We start from the raw sequence: 21,210 nt of genomic DNA, 5'->3' as shown, positions 1-21,210 counted from the left end.
GTTCTCATCTTTCATGTGCAAGTTTTGAACTTTGTTAGTTATGCTTGCTGCAGTGCCTGAGCGGATAAGCTGATTTCAATTATCTTTCATTTGATTGCTTTCTATTTGTTTTCAGTTCAGTGTCATTCAAAAAAAAAAAAAAAAAGAGACATTTATTTAAGGTACCAGTACTGGATTTAGCTGTAGCAAAAGTAAGTGAAGCTAATCACTGCTGGGGAGAACAGAGGTCTAAGCTCTGACCTCACAGAACAATAAATGAGGAACTGAACAAAGATTTTGAGATGCTCTCAAGGGAAACAGAGGTTGCCACGCTGAGCTCCAAATAGTGCCAGGACCGGGCTGACTACGCAATGGAGAAAGTAGCCTGATTCCCCTTCTCTCATTTGATTCATTCTCCTTCATCCCAACAATACTAAGCAAGAGACATAGACCAAACAGAAGGACTCCTAGAGTTTCCCATTTGGAAAATTAAACCTACATGGGCTTTCTGATGCACTATCTGTGAGGCATTTAATCTTTGCAGACTAGATAAAGTATCCAGGTGCCTAGCATATTCTCTGACACTTGCCCTTATTTAGTGTCTATGTGGTGAGTATCAGGAGGCTGGAGACAAGTCCTAGGTGTACCTCCCCACTCATTCCTCTAGGCTCAAGAGAATTTGAGCCCAGGATCCCCCTGTTTTTTTCGTAAAATTGTAAGCCAGTACAAATGAAAAATGACACCAGAACTGTAAAGTTCCCTCCACACTCAGCTACTAGTTTTAAGTATTTATTGCAAATACTGTTGAATACAAGTGATTTCTAACATGTGTCCTTTTGCAATTTTTTTTTCTAAAACCAATTTCCTGCTGTAAACCAAAAGTAATGTACCCAGTTATGAATGATGTTGCTTTTATTGTATTCCTTAACACTTTACAGCTTGCCTCTCGTCCCTCTCTGGAACAGTTTTTAAAATAAAATGTTTTCAGTGATATTAAAATATAAATAATAATTGGCTTTAATGTAAAAGCCACATTTCATTTTGAAGTATTTATGCAAAGGGTCCGGTAAGTTTTACTATTAAAATAATTTCCTTACTGAGACCAACCTCATTGCTACTAAGCTGAAGACAAACAACAGGCTTGGTGTCAGGTGGGGCAAGTTCAGGAAGAGAGTGGTGAAAAGATAAAGTAAAAAAGAGAAATCCACAGCTTTTCCTGAACATCAGTAGCTTTGATTTTTAACTAATTAGGTGAATATGGTATTTTCAAGATAAATGTGCACCCTGCTCACACACAGATCCTTTGAAAACTGATTTTAGATTATTGTATCTCTGAAAATTTTGTCATAGTTAGAAACCGCTGTAGGCAAAGTAAACAGGTCTGTTGGACTGATGCTACCTAAGGACAACTGGGATGGACATAGGATGACATTACTTACACTGTTGGGTAAGAGCAACTTGATGGCCTTTATATTAGTCCCTTCTCTTACAGTATAATGAGATAAATATACCTCTCTACGTGGTCTGCATTTTGGGCATTGCTTCCCTCACCCCAGAAAGCTTTCATTTTAAAATGCAGGAGTCTTGATCTGTTTCATTATGCATCTTTTTACCACAGTTGAATGACCTGTCACACTCATGTTAGCTGTAGTTGCTTTATGATCTGCATGCATTTCAGTAGGGTTGCCACTTCTGTAGTGACTGGTGCCCTGGCTGCACAGGCGGGATGCCCAGGAGTCCCCGGATGCCCAGGAATCCCAGTATTACAGGACAAGCAAACACTATTTGTATTCTTCCTCTCAGTACTAGTTAAATTAAAACTGTTTTAATCAGTTGCAGCTGTATTCAACTTGATTGAGTACAAATTCCTAGCTATCTTCCTCCAGCATTTATCTATAGATTTATTAATAATATCTGTAAAAATAGATAAGGATAATGTCAGGATTATCTATATTTACTGAAGTGCTTCATCTGGAGGTCCACAGTGTAATTCAGCCATTGTTTCTATTGGGCCACAGTGCACTTAACTCATCAGGTCATAGGGAGTTTTCTACTGCGGTGCTCCATGTGGAGAATCATCCCTGGTAATGGGTAGCTGTTAGTCACCTGAAAGGCTCTGTACTTTCTGCTTGCAAGTCAAAATATAATATAACAGGATTCTTGTGCATCATGAACATCCTCTCCCCCTTATACAAACATCCAGTGACTCAGGTTTTCTTTTGTCCAGAATTGCTGAAGAGGTGCCTTAGGGTGAAGAATGAGGGGCAGTTCCACAGTGGGATGAGGACAGATGCTGCTTTTAAGATGTTGAAAGCTGGCTAAGGAGAAATGGATCCCACAAAGCTCGGAATAAGTGTGGGATTTAGAGGGTCTTGTAGGGACACTTCAGAGCTTCCATTGCAGGTGAGTACTAGCAGAGAGAAATCAATCCTTCCTGTCGTACTAGGTGTTTTGCTGGTTTACATCTGGAAAAAAAGCAAGATTAGGGGTTCTTGCATGAGCATGGGGAGGAATTTCAGAACGTAGCCATGCCCCATAGGCAGAAATGACACCATGCCTTGTACATCTGTGCGCCAGGGAAGCAGGAGTCAAGCTGCTGCTTTTCATAGCACTAGCCTGGGGACTGGAAGATCCCCTGTCTTCAGAAAGGGCTGGATCTGGAAGGGAATAGGTCCTCAGTAGGGAATAGCATGTCCTCAAGCTCCCAGTCAGGGACTTTCAGCATCTCTCAGGTTGAGGAAGTGAGTACCATGGTGCTTGCCTCTCTTCCCACATGCAAGATACACATGGAATAAAATATTATTTCTCCAAGCAGAGGCAGAAGGGGAGAAGTTTCATGGGTTTTGGTAGTGCATGCAGTGTTGTGGAGTTCTTGTCTTTTCCACAGGTTCACAGAGGCATGCATATTTTGGTAGAACTGGAGTGGGAAATTTGAGGATGCAGATGAAATGAGACATGATTAGATGTAGCTCATTTAGCAGATGATTGATAGTAGCATACAACGATATGTTCTAGGACAGCTATAGGTGAAATGTGTTGTGGCACCAGGAGATCTGGCTTTCCAGATGTCTCTGCTCATCTTTCATATGCAGTCAAATCAAAACCCTATTTTATAATTTCTGTCCTGTTTCACCTTTTGTACTACAGGTGGTAGTCCTGTATATGCTTCTCAGCGCAAAATTTGAAGCCTGAGGGAGCACGCTTCCATTTGAATGCTGAGTTTTGCCTTGGTCGGGGGATCGGAGGAAGGGTCAAGGGGGATTGGTCAGTTGTGTTTTGAACTTTATCCATAACTTCAGCCAGAAATTATTTTTCAATTCTTTTTGTTTTCAGGGAAAAGTATGGGCCTGAGTATTGCCAAATGTGGCATTTTATAAATTGTTGAACACTGTTTCTAGAACTATTTTGATAACATTCAGTTCACAGTTGCAGATACTTCTTTGCTATGGTGATTGTCTGGTAAAAATACCAAATATTGCTATTGAAAGAAAACCAGCTGTAGTTACATTTAGGTAAAAAACAAAAGAAATAAAACATTGCCAAAACAAAGATGATAAACTAATTTTAAGAGAATACTTTCCAACTTTTCAACTGATACTAAAAGTAGAGCTTAAATTAACAACAGTGAAATTGCTAAAAAATATTTGACCACATTCTTTAAAATTTAAAGAAGAAATGTCCTTGTTCAGTGAATATTAGCTAAAACAACTGTTTCACTTAGCATTAATTCGGTTTGGGTTGATGCTGTATTTTTAAATGATCAGGAACCCAATCTTGATCATCACCTAAGAGTCACTCTTCCTATCTGAAGCACCAGGTGGTTTCAGTATGGTTGTTGTAAGAATTGTGCAGGTCTCCTCAGGAAGGCAGGGACTGTTGTGCCTCTTTTTTAATCAGTATCATTTCTTTGCTTTCCTGCATTGGCCTCTCCAGAGCAAAAGGTTGCTTATCTACTCAAATGGAGTGGGAACCCTTTTTTTTTTTTTTTTTTGTGGAAAAGCACAGGGAGAAGATTGAATTTATTTTCACTTGCTATTTAAGTAGAAAATGAATCCAGCCTGCCAGAGCTGGAAACCAAATGTATTAACTGTTTACAGACTTTCCTGCCAGAACCCCTTATGCTAAAACTCTGTATGGGATGTTTTTAAGGGAAATCAGTTGGATAAATGTCAGGAGAAGGCAAACCAGACACCTGGCTTCAGCAGTACTTGTGTTCCCCACAGTCTTGACTCCATTCGACAAGCCCAGACGGATTCCCTAGTGACCCAGTTCAGGGGTGATACCTCTCCTGGGTTCCTACTCTCGCTCGTTCTCTTGCCCCTCGATTTTTAAGCTGGTGTTAGCTGGGATTGACAGTCTTTCCATGCACTGACAAGGGGGCAGCTGAGGGCGCTGCCTCTTGCAAACTTTCCAGGGACCGACCTCCCCTACAAAGCCATGCACAGGGAAAGAGGGTGGGCACAGGAAAGGGTCTTCCAGGTGTGCCCACCACATACTAGTTGAACAGACAACATGTGAAACCACTTGCCTGTTTTAGATTTGGGAATAGGGTGACTGCAGTAATTCTGAAGTCTGTTTCAGGCTTCATGTCTGAAGATTGCAACAAACTGGTTCCCCGAGGGACCCAACTCAACTGTCTGAGCTAATTTTAGCCAGGATGCACTTCCATTTGCCATGCAACATTTCACATGTGAATGAGTCTAAGTGAGAGAAGGTGTGGATATTATGATCGAGGTCCCAACTCACAAACTTGGGAGTTCTTTGGACATTGGTTTGTGTAGTAAATTATCGTATGGCCAGATGAGATGTCCTGTTGCAGTGCTCTCAGTTCAAAACTGGAGAGGGCTTCCTCTTCTGCACAATGACAAAGTTCAGCAAAACAAGATCATTACTTTACAACAGTTAATGATTTCCAATTGCCTGTGTCATTCTGTCCTCTTACAGAATCAGAATGGTTTGGGTTAGAAGGGACCTTAAAGATCATCTAGTTCCAATCCCCCTGCCATGGGCAGGGACACCTTCCACTAGATCAGGTTGCTCAAAGCCCCATCCAGCCTGGCCTTGAACCAGGGAGGGGGCAAGCACAACTTCTCCAGGCAACCTGTTCCTGTGTCTCACCACCCTCACAGTGAAGAATTTCTTCCTTATATCTAATATAAATCTACTCTCTTTCAGTTTAAAACCGTTAGCCCTCATCCTATCACTACACTCCCTGATAAAAGAGCCCCTCCCCATCTTTCCTGTAGGTCCCCTTTAAGTACTGGAAGGCCACTATAAGGTCACCCCCAAGCCTTCTCTTCTCTAGGCTGAACAACCCCAACTCTTTCAGCCTGTCCTCACAGGGGAGGTGCTCCAGCCCACTCATCATCTTTGTGGCCTCCTCTGGACCCGCTTGAGCAGGCCCATGTCTTTCTTACACTGGAGGCCCCAGAGCTGGACACAGTACTCCAGGTGAGGTCTCACAAGAGCAGAGTAGAGGGGGAGAATCCCCTCCCTCAACCTGCTGGCCACACTTCTCTTGATGCAGCCCAGGATACAGTTGGGTTTCTGGGCTGCGAGCACACACTGCTGGTTCATAGTCAGTTTTTCATCCAGTAACACCCCAAGTCCTTCTCCACAGGGCTGCTCTCAATCCACTCATCGCCCAGCCTGTATTTGTGCTTGGGATTGCCCTGACCCATATGCAGGACCTTGCCCTTGGCCTTGTTGAACATCATGAGCTTCACACAGGCCCACCTCTCAAGCCTGTCCAGGTCCCTCTGGATGGCATCCCTTCCCTCCAGCGTGTCGACTGCACCACACAGATTGGTGTCATTAGCAAACTTGCTGAGGGTGCACTCAATCCCACTGTCCATGTTGCCGACAAAGATGTTAAACAGTGCTGGTCCCAATACCAACCCCTGAGGAACGCCACTTGTCACTGCTCTCCACTTGGACATCAAGTCATTGATCACAACTCTTTGAGTGCGTCCATCCAGCCCATTCCTTATCCACCAAGTGGTCCATCCATCAAATCCCTGTTTCTCCAATTTAGAGACAGGGATGTTGTGTGGGACAGTGTCAAATGCTTTGCACAAGTCCAGGCAGATGACATCAGTTGTTCTTCCCTTATCTACCAGCACTGTAACCCCATCGTATTAAGGCCGCTAAATTCATCAGGCACGATTTGCCCTTAGTGAAGCCATGTTGGCTGTCCCCAGTCACTTCCTTATTTTCCATCTGCCCTGGCATAGTTTCCAGGAGGATATACTCCTTGATCTTGCTGGGCACAGAGGTGAGACTGACTGGCCTTCAGTTCCCTGGGTCTTCTTTTTTTTTTCATTTTAAAAATGAGGGTTATGTTTCCCCTTTTCCAGTCAGCAAGAACTTCACCAGACTGCCACGACTTCTCAAATATGGTGGATAGTGTCTTAGCCACTTCATCTGCCAGTTCCCTCAGGACACACTGATGCATCTCATCAGGTCTTCCTGGTTGGGTGGTCTGTAGCAAACCCCCAGTATAACGTCTCCTGTCCCTGCCCTCCCTTTAATCCTGACCCCTGAGCTCTCTGTCAGCTCCTCATCCATCCCCAGGCAGAGCTCCATGCGCTCCAGCTGGTCACTGACACAGAGGGTGACACCCCCTCCTCATCTCCCCTGCCTGTCCTTCCTAAAGAGGCTGTATCCTTCCATTCCAACCCTCCAGTCATAGGAGTCATCCCACCATGTCTCTGTGATGCCAATAAGATCGTAGCCCTGCAGGCGTGCACGTGTCTAACTCCTCTGTTTATTGCCCATGCTATGTGTGTTTGCATAAAGGCATTTAAGTTGGGCCCCCCATGAAGCTTTCTGTCTTTCTTTTTTCCATCTTCTGTCTTTCCCTTTTGTTCCCTATATAGGGTATGGTATTTTACCATACTCCCAACAGAAAAGTCAGGCATGCTTTGGTTAAAGTCATGTAAAAACCAGCACTGTGGTTTACCCACTGTTTGTAATCACATTTTCCTTAAAGGTTTCTCTAGAAAGGCTTTTACATTCATCACAGTGCTATTCCTCATACTTATCTTCCATGCTAATGGCAGACAGATGCAGTTATACTTACACATTATTGTAATTGTTGCTGATGGTGCCCTGTTTAGTTAATGTCACTTCTTTCTCAGTAGTGTTAGATTTGCTGAATCTGTTTTTACTTTTGTTAAATTTTAAAAAAGGACAGTTTAACATGCTTTCAGAGAGGTATAGGGAGAGGGAAACCACTACATCCCAGTGCATGAATTAAAAAAAATGCAAATAGGCCCATAAATTAAAATCAAGAGTTGTTTTTATTTAATAGTTGCATCTCTGTCAATGTAAGATTTATTGGTTTCCAGTCCTCCTAAGGCTTATGAATGTGCTTAATTGGTGTCATTGGATTCAAAAGCAGGGTTTCTTCCACTCTGCAGCTCAGGGGTCCAGAAGCACACCTCACCTGCGTTCACACTACCAGCTTTGGTCTCCCCTGCATGGGGGCACAGTGACCTCTGGCAGTGTGTCTGTTCAGTGATACTCGCTTTGATAGGTGTGATGCAGGGCCTTTTAAAGAGGGAGCTCACTACGATTTGACTTCTGCTTGAAGTCAACCAGGTGATGGAGGTGTACTCTGCAAAATATGATGGATTAAATGGCAGAAGATTTAGAATTATACACATGGCCTTACATGCACTTGGCTTATCTGTGATGCAGGTGGTGGCTGCCTTGAGCCAGCACCAGCAGCAGGGTGGTGGACCAGGTAAGGCAAGGTCCAACCTGTGTTTCTCTAAAGTCCATGACTGAGTGTGGGTCTGGATCCACTCCATAATGCTGCGAGCAATGAGATCCTGTGAGCCCCATAGTCAGCGGGGCTCTTCTCTCTGTGTTAAGGGCAAACATACATGGAAATGGTTGACTGTGAGAAGGCAGTGAGGAGATGGAAGTATCTCAGACATGTTACTGCCTCCTACTGATCTTCCAGACTTAGTAAGGCAAGTTGCTAAAAAGGACAGAAGATGGCTATTGGCAAAGCACTATAAGTAAAAGCATTTGGGGTAAGATAATAAAGCAGTATGTAAAATTGCGGCAAAGTCTTGCTCTTTTTCTGCCTTAAAAATGTAGATGGGCCATGAAGTGTAGTCAAATATTAAAGTAAAGGTAAAAATAGTTTCACTTAGTGCACTTCCCTTAGTCTCTTGACCATGTTTTCAAGATTACTTTTTTTCTATTACTACTTTCTCTCTCCTCTGCTATTATGTTGAAAAGCTGCACAAATAGAAGTACAAAGTGCTGTTCAAACCTTAAAGCAAACAAAAGAAATAAAAGATTATTTATTTATAGAATTGTTTTATTTGAACTCATTGGAAGTATCATGTAATAATAGCATATTTGAAAGTTAGAGAACTGATTTTGTAAAAAAAGGTTGATTGTATCATTCAAGGACGGTTCATATAAATACTGTGGTTCTTTATAATGAGAAGTGTAGTCAAACAAAACCCTGTGCAGATTACTGTTGCTTGAGGGCAAAATAACTTTCATAGCATTCAGGGAGGCATGCTGTTGCAGCCCCACAGCAGAATACACATGCTGCCTGGCAGCACGATAACACGGCAGCAAGCTTGAGAGGACATGTATAAAAGCAGATGGGTAGGAATTTGTTCTCGTTGCCATGGTGTTTGGACACTGTTTACTTCACCTGTCAGCTGAGTCTAGTTCTTTCCCTCTCTGCTGGAAACCTGCAGCCCTAACCTTTAGCGAGGTTCAGCCCCAGGTAGGCAGTCAGGTCCCAGTAGCATAGAGACAAAATTGTTTTTGTTTTCTTTGCAGAATCACAGAATCATCTAGGTTGGAAGGGACCTTGAAGATCATCTAGTCTAACCGTTAACCTAGCACTGACAGATCCCAACTACACCGTATCCCTAAGTGCTATGTCAACCCGCCTCTTGAACACCTCCAGGGATGGGGACTCCACCACCTCCCCAGGCAGCCCATTCCAACACCTAACTACTCGTTCTGTAAAGAAATACTTCCTAATATCTAGTCTAAACCTTCCCTGGCGCAACTTAAGGCCATTACCTCTTGTCCTATCACTTATTACTTGATTAAAGAGACTCATCCCCATCTCTCTGCAACCTTCTTTCAGGTAGCTGTAGAGGGCGATGAGGTCTCCCCTCAGGCTCCTCTTCTCCAGACTAAACAACCCCAGTTCCCTCAGCCGCTCCTCGTACGACATGTGCTCCAGACCCTTCACCAGCTTCGTTGCCCTTCTCTGGACACGCTCGAGTAATTCAACGTCCTTTTTGTAGTGAGGGGCCCAAAAGCCTTTGGGTTTCCAGCATTTGTGGCTGAGGAGCAAAACTCCAGACAGTGAAGTGTGCGTTATCTGCTGAGTGGTGCTCCAGGTAGCCTAAGCCCTGCCTAAGCACAGTGTCAGCCAACTGCTGGGGCTTGCAGCCCTGAGGGAGCAGTGGGAGCTCCCTACTTGGTCCTGACAGCTGCCAGGGAGGGTGGTGCCACTGCTGCATCCTCTGTCCCCAAGGCTGGGGAGAGGCAGCAGAGCTGCTCCACCCTGTAATGGGATTCTGAAGTCCTGCAGGTCGGTAGGAAGAGGGTTTGGGGGAGATCAGGGGTGGTCCTGGGGTCTCAGCTTTTTACCCCAGTCCCACTCTACCTGCCAGACCACAGATTTGCTCTAAAATAGAGATGCTTAACTGTTCTAAAACTTGGGACAGCTTAATGATTATCTCAGATAAGGGGTGGGATGAGCTCCCCACATCAGTTTCCCTTGTAGTTTATGCCAAGCTGTGAATATAAAATGCCAGGTTCTGGTTATAAAACCACTCTGATATATACAGCACACTTCCCCTGATATCCTTAAACTAACTGCAACAAAACGGACCAGACATGCGTATCAATTTTAGATTTTCAACTACTAATGTCATGGTACTATTTTCAGTGACTTTGGTTTTATCATGGTGCCATTACTGCCAGTGAACTACTGCAGTTGAAAGGTTGTTGGCATATCCTTCGTAATTTTGAAAATAAAATACCCTTGTCTCCCTCTGGCTGAGTGGTTAAATCACACTACGGTGGCACTACTTGATAATTTTCTCATGAAAGACTCAAATCCTAGGGTTAATTAAAGCATAGAATAAGTATCTAGGGAGGCATACATAAATGCTAACAGGATTCCTACCACATATATACAGAAGCAAACATCACCATGTATATTTTATGCTAAGCTGAGGACAGAAAATCCTTAGATCTCTTACAAGGCAGAATTTTTATATTTTATGACAGATGTAGCCAAAAAAAACCCAAATGATAACAAAACCACACAAAATTTGATAATGACGATACATAAATATATCCCTAATAATCACAGGGATTAAACATCCTGGGAGATTGTATAAAGCTTTGTGTTTACAGGAATCTTAATACCCGTTCTTATCAGAGGAAGCTGGATCTAGGGTCAGAAAGCAAGGAAGACTGCTGTGTCCAACTCAAACTGCCAGGGAAACTGTAGCAGCCAGAATTACCTACTGATAACGTAATCTGGGCTGTGCTGCAGGCCAGAATATTATGGAGAACTGCATGATCCATAATGATAGGTGATCAGAAATACTGTTCGGCTTCTTGCCTAAAAGCCCCAGTTTTGAGAACATCCACTGGCACTCACCATCCACCCCTGGCACTGGCATGGGCACCAACTCAGAGGGAAGAGTGCCATCTCCTGACTTCCACCCTCCTCCTTGGCTGGCCTCCATTTTCCTCCTGAGGTTTGTTTTTTCTGTACTGGCTTGACCCTCTTCAGTTTATGCTGGTTAGCTGAGGTAAAGGGGAAATCAGTGGATGAAGTAGCCTACAGCTTTTTGCAGAAGCCCTCATCACTCTTCTGACAGCAGCTGTTTGGACCACTCTGGCATAAGGGGATTCTGCAGAGGGTCTCTCCGGCCACCAGATCGCCTGGATTTAGGTCTGTACTTCTGTAACTGATTTTGTTCATTTCTAAAGAGTTAGGGTTTGTCTGCTCGAAGAAGAGCCTTAGGAGATCTACTGATACCATCTGCTTTAAGCATCCAACTTGGATGCAATTCAGAGGACAGCGTTATTGAGCAGCAACTCCCTGTAACCTTATTGTAGAGAGGCAGGTGTCTCTGTGCGGGCTATTCAGGTCATTCATGTTAGATGCTTAAAATAGAAGACATGCAGATTCAGATTGTCTGCTCTCTTCACCTAGTCCATTGCTTACATCTATTTATGTCTTAAATGTGGTTTATCGTTGAGCCACTGAAAGAAACCTTGCACTCTTTTAAAATTGCTTGCCTGATCTAAAAAAAAAATTCATCTACATTAGATCATGACTGCATGCCCATTACGTGTGCCCCCAGCACATGCACAGGCTTCACGCCTGCGTTGCCTGGGAAGTGGTACAGCAGGATTGCCGGGTAGACAGTGGCAGAGAGTGAGAGAGCATGAGGCTACCGGGCAGGACCAGCAGTAGCCACGTTGCTTTCGGGTGAGTGGTGAGAGGCCAGTGTTGGGCTAATTTAGCCCAGATGGTTTTTGAGGTGGTTTGAGCTATTGGCTTTGGAGAAAAACGTTAAAATATAAATGAAGAAATGTGTTTCAAATAAAACCGTCTCTTCAGGAGCGTAGAAGTGACCATAGTGGTAGGGAACCTAATTGCTAATTTATTTGATGTTTTTTTAAATGTGTCCTTTTGAGAACCATTAGAAAAAGGCTGTTTCATCAAACTGCTCCCTGGCCCCTTGTTGCTTGCATGTTTGTTCCCTTGCTTTGGAAGTGCTCGAACTGTCACTCTGCTATATAGTTGTTGTCTAGACTTCAAACATTTGTTTTCCCCAGTGTTACAGTGCTGCTTCATATGGTGATCACTGGCCTTGTGTTCAGTGCCATAGTAACTGTTCCCTGGAAGGGTGGCAGGACGAGGCGAGGAGCATGTCAAGCACCTGAGAGAGAGAGAAAATGCAAAGCCAGACCTGACAAAGTCTTGACGTGGATGGCAAATATTTGACAATGCTTTGTGGTGGCCAGTGAGTTCTCCCTCATGGAAGGAGAAGTAAAGAAACAATTCAGAATAGTGAGCAAAAATTATGAGTGGGTCACTAGTATTTAACAAGGGATTGCACAGACCAGTCCTGTGTGGAAAAGGATGCTTGTGGCAGCATAGGAAATACAGGTCAAACCTCCCAGTTCCTAGGTCATTCACAGCCAGTGCATTCACCTTGGAGACGAGGTAGGAATGACGGGGAAGAGGCTGGAAATGATGTATATCCTGCTTGCTTGCTTGCTTTCTTCCTCTCTCTTTTTCTCTTCCCCTGGCCGCATTTCTGGTCTTCCGCAGTCACTCAGCAAGCCTGTAGGAGCCTGCTGAGAAGCCATCAGGCTTCCCACGGGCAGCTGCGGAGGTGGGTGCAGGCAGGGTCGCTGGACTTGCTCTCTGCCAAGGTACAGTTCCTCGTTTGGCTCGGTGTACCTGGCTGGCACACCTGTCCTCCTGGCCACCCCGTGGGCTCATCGCTGGTAGGTGAAAAGCAAGGCTGAGCCCAGACCTGTTTTGGTTGAAGTGCTTTATTTTGCTTTCAGACTTTAATTGCAACCAGAGGCCTGCACTGCATGAGAAATCCTGCTCATCAAATAATCGAAATAATTTTTCAGGGCACAGTGGATTCTTACACCGTATGGCTTGTGTGGGCTTTCGGCTGCCAGCGGCATGCATGCTGGCTACTCGATACCTGGATGCTCGGGGAGGAAGGAGTAGGGGGAAGGAGAAGCTGTAAAGACTCAGGTTGTCACAACCTTTTTTTGCTATTAGGAGATTAAGGCCACAGTTTTGTAACACAAACTCTCTGCCTGCCTGCCTCAGTGCAAGGTTTCCCCCATGCCAAACCGTGGCTGCTTGCTCCTGTCTCTGCACATCACCTCCCCGGCAGTGCTGGAACAAAATATTTGCAGTGGTGCAAAGCAGCTCAGCCATGGAGATTTTTCTGCATTGTGTTTCCACCGCTCTGGCCTGAAGCATTATTAATTTGAGAAGGGCACCCGAGTCAGCTTGAGTCCAGATGGGCTTGTTAGTGCCGATGCAGCCGCGGCCGTGCCCGGCCAGAGGCTGGGCTCTGCGGAGCCTTCGGGCTGTCTCTGCCCTCCCGTGCTGTGGCTTGCAGAGGGCTCGCAGGCTCTCCGAAGCCATGCTGGACCCATGCCTTTGGGGCTTGCAGGACCCAGATCTCTGAGGAGCACCTGCTGTTCCAGGCGCTGTATGAGGACTCGCCTGGGTGCAGCACGGCAGGCTGGGAGCCAGAGCTGGCACAGCATCTTGCCGACCTCCCAGGGAGCCAGCTGGGTGCCCTGTGCCATGCCCACCAGCCCTGCTGAGACACAGAGGCTAACTCAGCCAGGATGCAGCTTGGGTCGATGGAGCTTAGTAGTTGTGGCTCCTTGTGAAAGCAATTAAATGAGAAAAAGAGAGTGAGCACTGTCCTCTATATAAATGAAAGCCTAAAACTGTGATCATCTGTGGCTCAGAAATCTGACAGTGAACAGATCCAACCAGAGGCGTTTACTTTTAATACCTTGCAATCTCCTGGGGTCTGCAGCGCAACCTTCAGCCATTTGGGCAGCACTAGGGAGGCCTTTTCTACCCGTCGACTCAAGCAGCTGCCCGGCGCCAGGGCAGGGGTGCCGCGAAGGCGGCACGAAGGAAGTCACACTGTCTGTCAGGCAAGTGGGGGCGGCGAGAGGAGATGTGATTCCCTCTGCTGGTTCCTGCTCAGATTCAGAAGTGCCGGAGCAGTGCCAGAGCACTGCTGCTACTCCATCCCTTGTGCTCACACCGCATTTTAAAGGGAGAGTCAAGTCTTGATGGCTGCAGCAGGCTGAGTTCCTCCAGAGGGACTCAGTTCTCATAGGAGCCAGGCTTTACCTCTATCTTGTATGCCTTGAGTATCGTGTGAGAGGATCAGTTACCCCACGGCAGTAGGAAGAAAGCCCTCTAGAAGGCTCAGTAGCATTTCTTTTGAGAAAATATTTTCATGGAAAAGTGACCATTCATCTTAGAAGTCCAAATGGACTTGATGCCATCTCTGTAAGGCAGCCCCTGGCCAATGGGTGTTTAAAGAAAGGCAGAGTAACCTTCCTTTGAGTACATTTGACATTGGCTCAATCTCCTCTTGCATTTTCCAGGTAGTGTATTAACTGCCTTTGTTCCAGAACAGTAAGCACACAATGGTGCTTCAAGCCATGCCCGACCCTTTTCATACAAATGTAAGTGCCACCTGGAAGCTGGTTCCCACCTTCCTTAGGAGCATGTTCCAGCTGCCTAACCACGTTAAAAAAACCTGAAGCATTACTGACAAGCACAATTTCTAAAACTGGCTTGCTTTTTCTGCAGGTCCTCTGAAGTTCACTACAAGCCCATAGGAGTGAAGGAGAACTGGGTTTGGGGGGAACACAGCAGAAGAGATAAAGACTGAAAGCGTGAAAATCACGAGTGACACAGGAGGCTGCTTTTAGCCTTGGGACACCAGAGCAATCATGAATTATTGAAATTATGGCTCTGTTAATCTTTGTGTTGTCAGCCCTTCTATAAACAGTGAGCAGGTGCTGTACTTCCACAAGTCCTGTCGAGTGGGAAAACTCTCTGGTCAGGAAGCTGGGAAGCTTCGGCTGGGGTTCCAGCCTGCAGCTTCAGCTGCCTGACCTGGATCGTTTGTTGGTTGACACCAAGGGGATATTGCTCTTCAAAAGCCTGTGCTCCTTTCTTTTAAAACAGGTGTTATCCTTTAATAGTCCATTAGGCTCCCTCAGTAGGTTTTCTTTTTTTATTGTTTACATGCAATTAGAGTGAAGTCACTAAAAGTATACAGACAGTAACATTAATAGGCATACATGGAAGGTTTGCTTGCCTTTCAGCTTTGGGGGTTTTTGCAATTGTTTGTGTGTAAAGTACTTATCACATAGTTTGCAAATGACTGTGTAACAACTGAAACTCAATCACATGTGCTTTATGGCCTATCTGTTCTCCTGATAGTATTTGGGGAAGAAAGGTCATGGTGTGGTAACAATGAAGAGGATATGCATTGAGTAATTGTAGAAATTGTTCTGAGGAGAATCCTCTTTCAACATGTGTTTTGCCCCTGTATCCAGAATGCCAGACAGAATTTTAAAAGTGAATAAATAAATAAATAAATACTTCAAGGCAAAATAAGGTGACTCTTCCAGGAGCCTGCATTGTTGTTTTCCATCTTCAGAGGTCTCTTAGAACAGCTGAAGCTCTGAACATCTAAAAAACTGGAGATCTTGAACTCCAAAGCCAGCCTTCACTAGCAGTTACAGTAAGATACAGATTCCACAAACAAGCTTTGGCAGGTCCTGTAAAAATGCGATGAGTTAACAGGGACAGAGTTTGACTCTACTCATAAAGTAGTTAGAGAGAAATGAATTAGTAGTTATGATTTTATTTTTATTTTGGGCTCTTAACAGGGTGGATCGAGATCCATGATAGTAGTAGCTGCTTTTTCTGCATCTTCCATCACATTCAGACAAATGGAGAACTGAGTAGAAAAGTTGACCTTTTGATGAAATAGTTGCAGGACTGCATTCTTATTTAAGATGCTCCTGGAACAATAGTATCTTTCACACCTTGAACAGACTTTTTATCTTAGAAACAAGAAGCAATTCTTCCAACTCAAAATGCCTAGAAGGTTTTGGGGAAGGCTGGTTGCTGGGAAAACCCCATTAGGACCACTTCAGAAAAGCCTGGCACAGTTTGTATGGCATGTATCAGGTTGCTGTCAGTTCAGTCACTGCTCTTGAAGAAACTTCCTACAGGTGAAGGGCCTGGCTCCATTGCACGTTCTGTCCTTTTCCGTCTGCTGAAACTGCTGGAGGAAGACTATGGCCCTGCTTCACAGGAGGAATTTGTTCTTAAAGATGCAGTTGCAAGACTGGGACCTTAGAGGTGGCAATTCATGCATTCTAGTACGCTTCCCAACACAGGCTTTGAATGGTATTACTAAGATGTCTCAGCAGTGCAAGAATTCATCTGAAGCTGTAAAGCATCAATGTTTAACTCAAAAGTCTCTGCTGTGTTTAGTACTCATGTTTAATGCAGTAGGGCAGTGTTAATAATGATTAATTAGCATTTTCCAGATAAATGCAATTCTGTTCCACAAGCAAACAATTTAGTAAAAGTTTTTTTCCAGGCCAAGAGGCTGGAAGGGCATGGCTGTTTTGTTTCTGAAGGTGTAAATGTGGTGTTTGTCACCTGTACTGGCTCTGCAGCTATACCGTTGCATTTCTGTCTGCCGAGCATGATGGTGTGATTGCAATTCCTATATAGGGACCTAAATTTTGAAACCAGTGAATGGCATGACAATAAAAATAATGATCAGCTGTTTAAGGGATCAGTGGTGGTTTCATACTATTAACTCATTTGTTTTCTTACAAATGAACCCCAGGTCTGCCACAGCAAAACATAGAGTTTAATGGTGTCTTTCTTTTTAGACTTCACCACAACTTAGTGCTCACAGGTGGCATGAATCTATCTGGATTAGATTTGCTGCACAAGAAAACAACCCTGACTTTTACCGGGTGGGTGGACAGGAAAAAAAAACCCAACTTTTTGTCAGTCTTTTGTGTTGCAGCAGCTGGATTCATTGCTGCTATGGCAACACACCACATGATGAGGTGTATTAGATTGCTCTGCGCTGAGCACGAGGGGGAAAATGAGCACAGCTCCTTGCTGAAGGTAAAGGTTATGCTGGAGTTTCTGCCGGAGAGCTGGGGAAGGTCAAATGCTCTAGTTCCCAGCACATGTTGTGCTCAGCGGAAAAGGGGCGTGTGGCGGTATTAAACTGCAGAACCAGGTAAGGTACAACTGCACCTATTAACCTGAGATCTTACCCTCCTTGGTGTGGCAGTCAACTTCCCAGAGAGTTTTCTCTTAGTTTTTACAAGTATTTTTTTTTAAGTTACTTTGCAGATGTGACAATGTGAATACATTGACAGTGGTTTAAACTGTTAGAGAGACTCTTACTGCAGAGAGACCAGTCTTACAGATTAGGAGGAGATCACCCTCAAATCAGTGCAAAAGTGTGTGGAGATTTTTGCTGTTGTTTCAGCTTTACCTCAAGGTGTTGAACAAGTTTTGGTTTTGTTACTATCTGCACAGTGGTTCAGAACATCTCTTCTGTCAGTCATAATCCAGGGTTTTACATGCTTAGTGATTTTTATTGTCAGTATTTTTAATGCTCTGCTGTCTTTAGCATTTATTAACACTTCTTCCTCCCTCCCAATCAGCTGCATCAGGGTGCCTGAGTCTTTCTGGAAATGAATTTTCATGTCATTTCCTCCTTCAGATTTTATGCTGCCTCCTTAAGTCTGGCAGTTTTGTTAACAAAACTTCAGTGCACCTGCAAAGATGTGAAAGTGGAAACAGTGCCACAGGATATTATAGTTTTTACCCTGTTAACTATTTATCCACATACAGGTAAATAGAAATAATTAATGTCAGCATTGAATTTATATGTTTATTTAGACCCCTATCAAACTGAAAAAAACTGTTTACTCTCCTATGATCTCTATGCACCTTTTTTCTTTTGCTTTTACACATCCCTAGGTTAAATGTGACAGGCTTTCAGGTAGTATCCATTAAGTGGAGGAAGACAACTGTACTTTAGAAAGGAAAAACTAAGGGACTAGAACCATAGTGGAGAGGGTAGAGAGCGTGCCTGAAATTCAAGTTAGATAGTTCAGTACTTTTCCTGCTTCCTGTGAGGCATTTCTAACATTTTGTATGCTTTCTATTATCTGCAGCTTAGAACATATTTGTTCTTTACCACTGGGTTCTTGTTTATTTAACCAAATAGTTGCTCTTCTCTGCTGACAGTATAAGAGGTGGATGAGAGCCTCAGACTTTCATTCTGTGGATGATTCTGCTCACACAGATAACAAGATCCAGTGGTAGAAATTCAAGCACTTTTCATGCTGGTTTAGGAACAGTGGTGAGACTAAAGACTCGATTCACTCCCTGGTTCTATCAGAAAGTGCAAGACACATGGTATGGATGTGTGTGCGAAGCCAGTCCATGGGAAAGGCTCCAGTGTGTTTCACCGTAGACAGATAAAAAAAAGGAAGAAGTGGCCTGGCCCACCACTTTTACATAGGGCATAGCAAGGGTGTGCAAATGTGCAGTCTTTCTCCACTGTTCAAAGTAAAATATTTCAAGCGACCTTTCTGCTTCGCCTGATATATTTGTATCCCTAGTGATCCAGTGTTTAAAAGCCCTCATTGCCACTGTAGGCAAATTGGAAGCAGTCCTGTGGAAACTGAGGACTGGTGTGAAGGTCAGCCTTTCCCTCACTCACCCCTTTTAGTGGCAAGAAGCAACAGCCTGAGTTATGGTATATCTAAACGAAGTCTGAGTAGTAGGCAGCTGTGCCACAAGCAGTTTTGGGCCCCTCACTAGAAAAAGGACGTTGAATTACTCGAGCGTGTCCAGAGAAGGGCAACGAAGCTGGTGAAGGGTCTGGAGCACATGTCGTACGAGGAGCAGCTGAGGGAACTGGGGTTGTTTAGTCTGGAGAAGAGGAGGCTGAGGGGAGACCTCATCGCCCTCTACAACTACCTGAAAGGAGGTTGCAGAGAGCTGGTGATGAGTCTCTTTAACCAAGGAACAAGTGATAGGACAAGAGGTAATGGCCTCAAGTTGCACCAGGGAAGGTTTAGACTGGATATTAGGAAGCATTTCTTTCCAGAACAGGTAGTCAGGCATTGGAATAGGCTGCCCAGGGAGGTGGTGGAGTCCCCATCCCTGGAGGTATTTAAGAGTCGGGTTGACATAGCACTGAGGGATATGGTGTAGTTGGGAACTGTCAATGTTAGGGTAATAGTTAGACTAGATGATCTTCAAGGTCTTTTCCAACCTAGACGATTCTGTGATTCTGTGAAGAGCAAGTGGGCTTTAGGCAACACTGCAGGGACTGTGTGGTCAGAGCTCAGATTTAAATGAGGCTCCTCCAGCTGTAATGAGGCAACTTTAACATGGGTGAAGAAAGAAGCAGCCATCCTGCCCATCAGCTCCCTGGAGAAAAATTGTGAAATAAAGAAGTATATAAACAAGCAGCCCATTAATGATCCCAGAATGAGACAGGTTTACAAGGAGTTGAGTTGGGATTCTTGAAAATGAGGATTTGGAAAGGGTGGAAATCTCTGAAGGGGAAGATGAACTGTATAAGGAAAAACTCAAGCAAAGTAGGACCATGATTTAGCTCTGATTCCACCAGTTCATGCAGAGCAAGGAAAATCCAGATCAAATTATCTAAGCAAGAAGCTTAATCTATCTAGATTTAGGGACCTTGTTCAGTTGGGTGAATGAGGAATATAATTCACATGCCCAAGAGCTCTTTAACACAACACATCCATTGTGGCCTGAAGCATAAGGCACCAGGGGTGCAAGTGATTCATAACATAGTATCACTAACACAGTATCTTACTGACAGTCACAGAGACGCACTAGGGGTGAGTTTGTCCAAGGAATTCAAAAATTAAGGAATCTAGATAAAAGGAGACAAAGCACCCTCTAATAAGTACTTCCCTCTCCTTGAGTTTAATTTGTCTTTGGAATCACAGCTGTGATAGTTTATCACAGGGAAGGGAGAAAAGGAAATGAGAGTCTTATTTAGGGTCTTGATTATTAAGCAACATCAAAACAAGATAGAAAAGAGTGTCTAGCTAGTCATCTTTGCTAGAATAGCAAAAAGGTGGGAGATTATGGAAATAAGGGTATGGAAAATCATATTCTCTGTGAAGCCTGGTGAACAGAAGGAACATGAGCACTGTCAGCAAAACATAGTTTCCTTCCCCAAAGGGTGTTCCTTTGCACGTTTTTTCTAGGATCGTATTAGACTCTACAAATGTTCTTAAAGATGACAATCCTGGTCATGATTTGGTGAAGAATACTGTGTTTTCAAGTATCACATTTTGACTGCTTTTAAGATCTGTGAGTACATATGAACCTTACTCCTTGGACTTTTGTTCCTCTTACTTTCTACTGTCTCATTATAAAGCCTTCAAAACCAGGGACAGTGTCTTATATGGCTATAGACATATGTCTATAGACTGCACAATGTATTAATACCCAGTGCTAACTGAAACCTCTGAAGGGTGCAGTAAAACAAATAATAATTCTTTACAACATATGGGCACCTCTTGTGCATGAACCAGCTGAGAAAGTCATGGGAGACTGCTAAAATGTGCTACTGTACCATCAGAATAATTTCACCGCACGATTTTGCTATTCAGGTTTTACCCAGCATTAAAACTATAATTCACTAATATTGTCAACAAATTTATAAGAGAGATCTCATCTGCCCATTCCTACAGATTAAAATCACACAATTTATTAATATAATAATATTTTTACTAGTTTTGGATTCATGGAAAACAGCAGAAAACCCAAACTGACTCCACTGGAAAGAAAAAAAAAAATCCATTGGACTGACATGACTGTGTCAGCCTCTGAGAAGAAAGAAGTCTGGGATCTTGATTACTAGGAATCAAAACAGACACAAAATTTTAAGGCTATGTAATATGATGTGTATATGCCTTGTATGCAAATAATAACGTAGGCAAAATTCCAATACAGAACAACTTGCAGTGACTAACTGATGTAGGAATATGTGCACCAGTCGGAGCAGGCCAGTCTCTCACTCAACCATCAGATGGCTGAGATATTTTTCTAGGGATAAACATGTACAAGGATGATTACAGTAGCAGATGCTAACTCTAGGAGCTTGGGCTCCACATCCAAATGTTCATTTGGCTCAAATCAAAATGGGCAAAAGCATTTCCAAAGGGAGAGCTAACATCTCCAGGGCAACATCTCAGATCAGGAGTGGGTGTACTGACAGCAGGCCAGGGTATCTTCTTCACATGCAGGAACTGTGCTCTCAGGGCCAGTTATTTCCAAGAGGTCCAGCCACTTAAAGCATTCAACATGGAGAATTAAGAAATCTGTTCTCGTTGGAAGGAAGTCTGCTATGAAATCATCCCAGGAGAAGTTGATTCAGTTCTTCATACAGCACAAGAGCTTCTGGCATCAGGATGTTTATCTTGGATGTCTGTAGGGCTAGCTCCAATATCCATTTCAGATTTAAGGCTGTGCTGAAACAGGTCAAACACACACAACAACTTGTGGAAAATGAGGCTCTGGCTCCCAGA

General features: G+C 43.9%; 1 protein-coding gene across 16 annotated transcripts in view; it reads left to right on the top strand.

The window, feature by feature from the left end:
• DTNA (dystrobrevin alpha) overlaps positions 1–21,210 on the top strand; it is a 189,826-nt gene that overhangs the window by 42,627 nt on the left and 125,989 nt on the right. Inside the window, exon 1 of one of the 16 annotated variants that reach the window (XM_074819898.1) lies at positions 2,337–2,382. The exons of 13 other annotated variants lie outside the window; for them this stretch is intronic. Coding sequence is in view for 1 of the 3 variants with exons in the window: in XM_074819855.1 (XP_074675956.1) it covers positions 16,804–16,856 (53 nt within the window). In the remaining 2 variants the exon portion in view is untranslated. Of the gene's footprint in view, positions 1–2,336; positions 2,383–10,920; positions 10,943–16,738; positions 16,857–21,210 lie in introns of those variants that run through there. 2 more of the 16 variants (XM_074819909.1, XM_074819855.1) reach the window with 2 other exon arrangements.

This window comes from Strix aluco, chromosome 1 (genome assembly GCF_031877795.1).
Source record: "Strix aluco isolate bStrAlu1 chromosome 1, bStrAlu1.hap1, whole genome shotgun sequence".
Taxonomy (NCBI): Eukaryota; Metazoa; Chordata; class Aves; order Strigiformes; family Strigidae; genus Strix; species Strix aluco.
The sequence above is the reverse complement of the archived record's forward strand: the minus strand, read 5'-3'. Positions and strand labels throughout refer to the sequence as shown.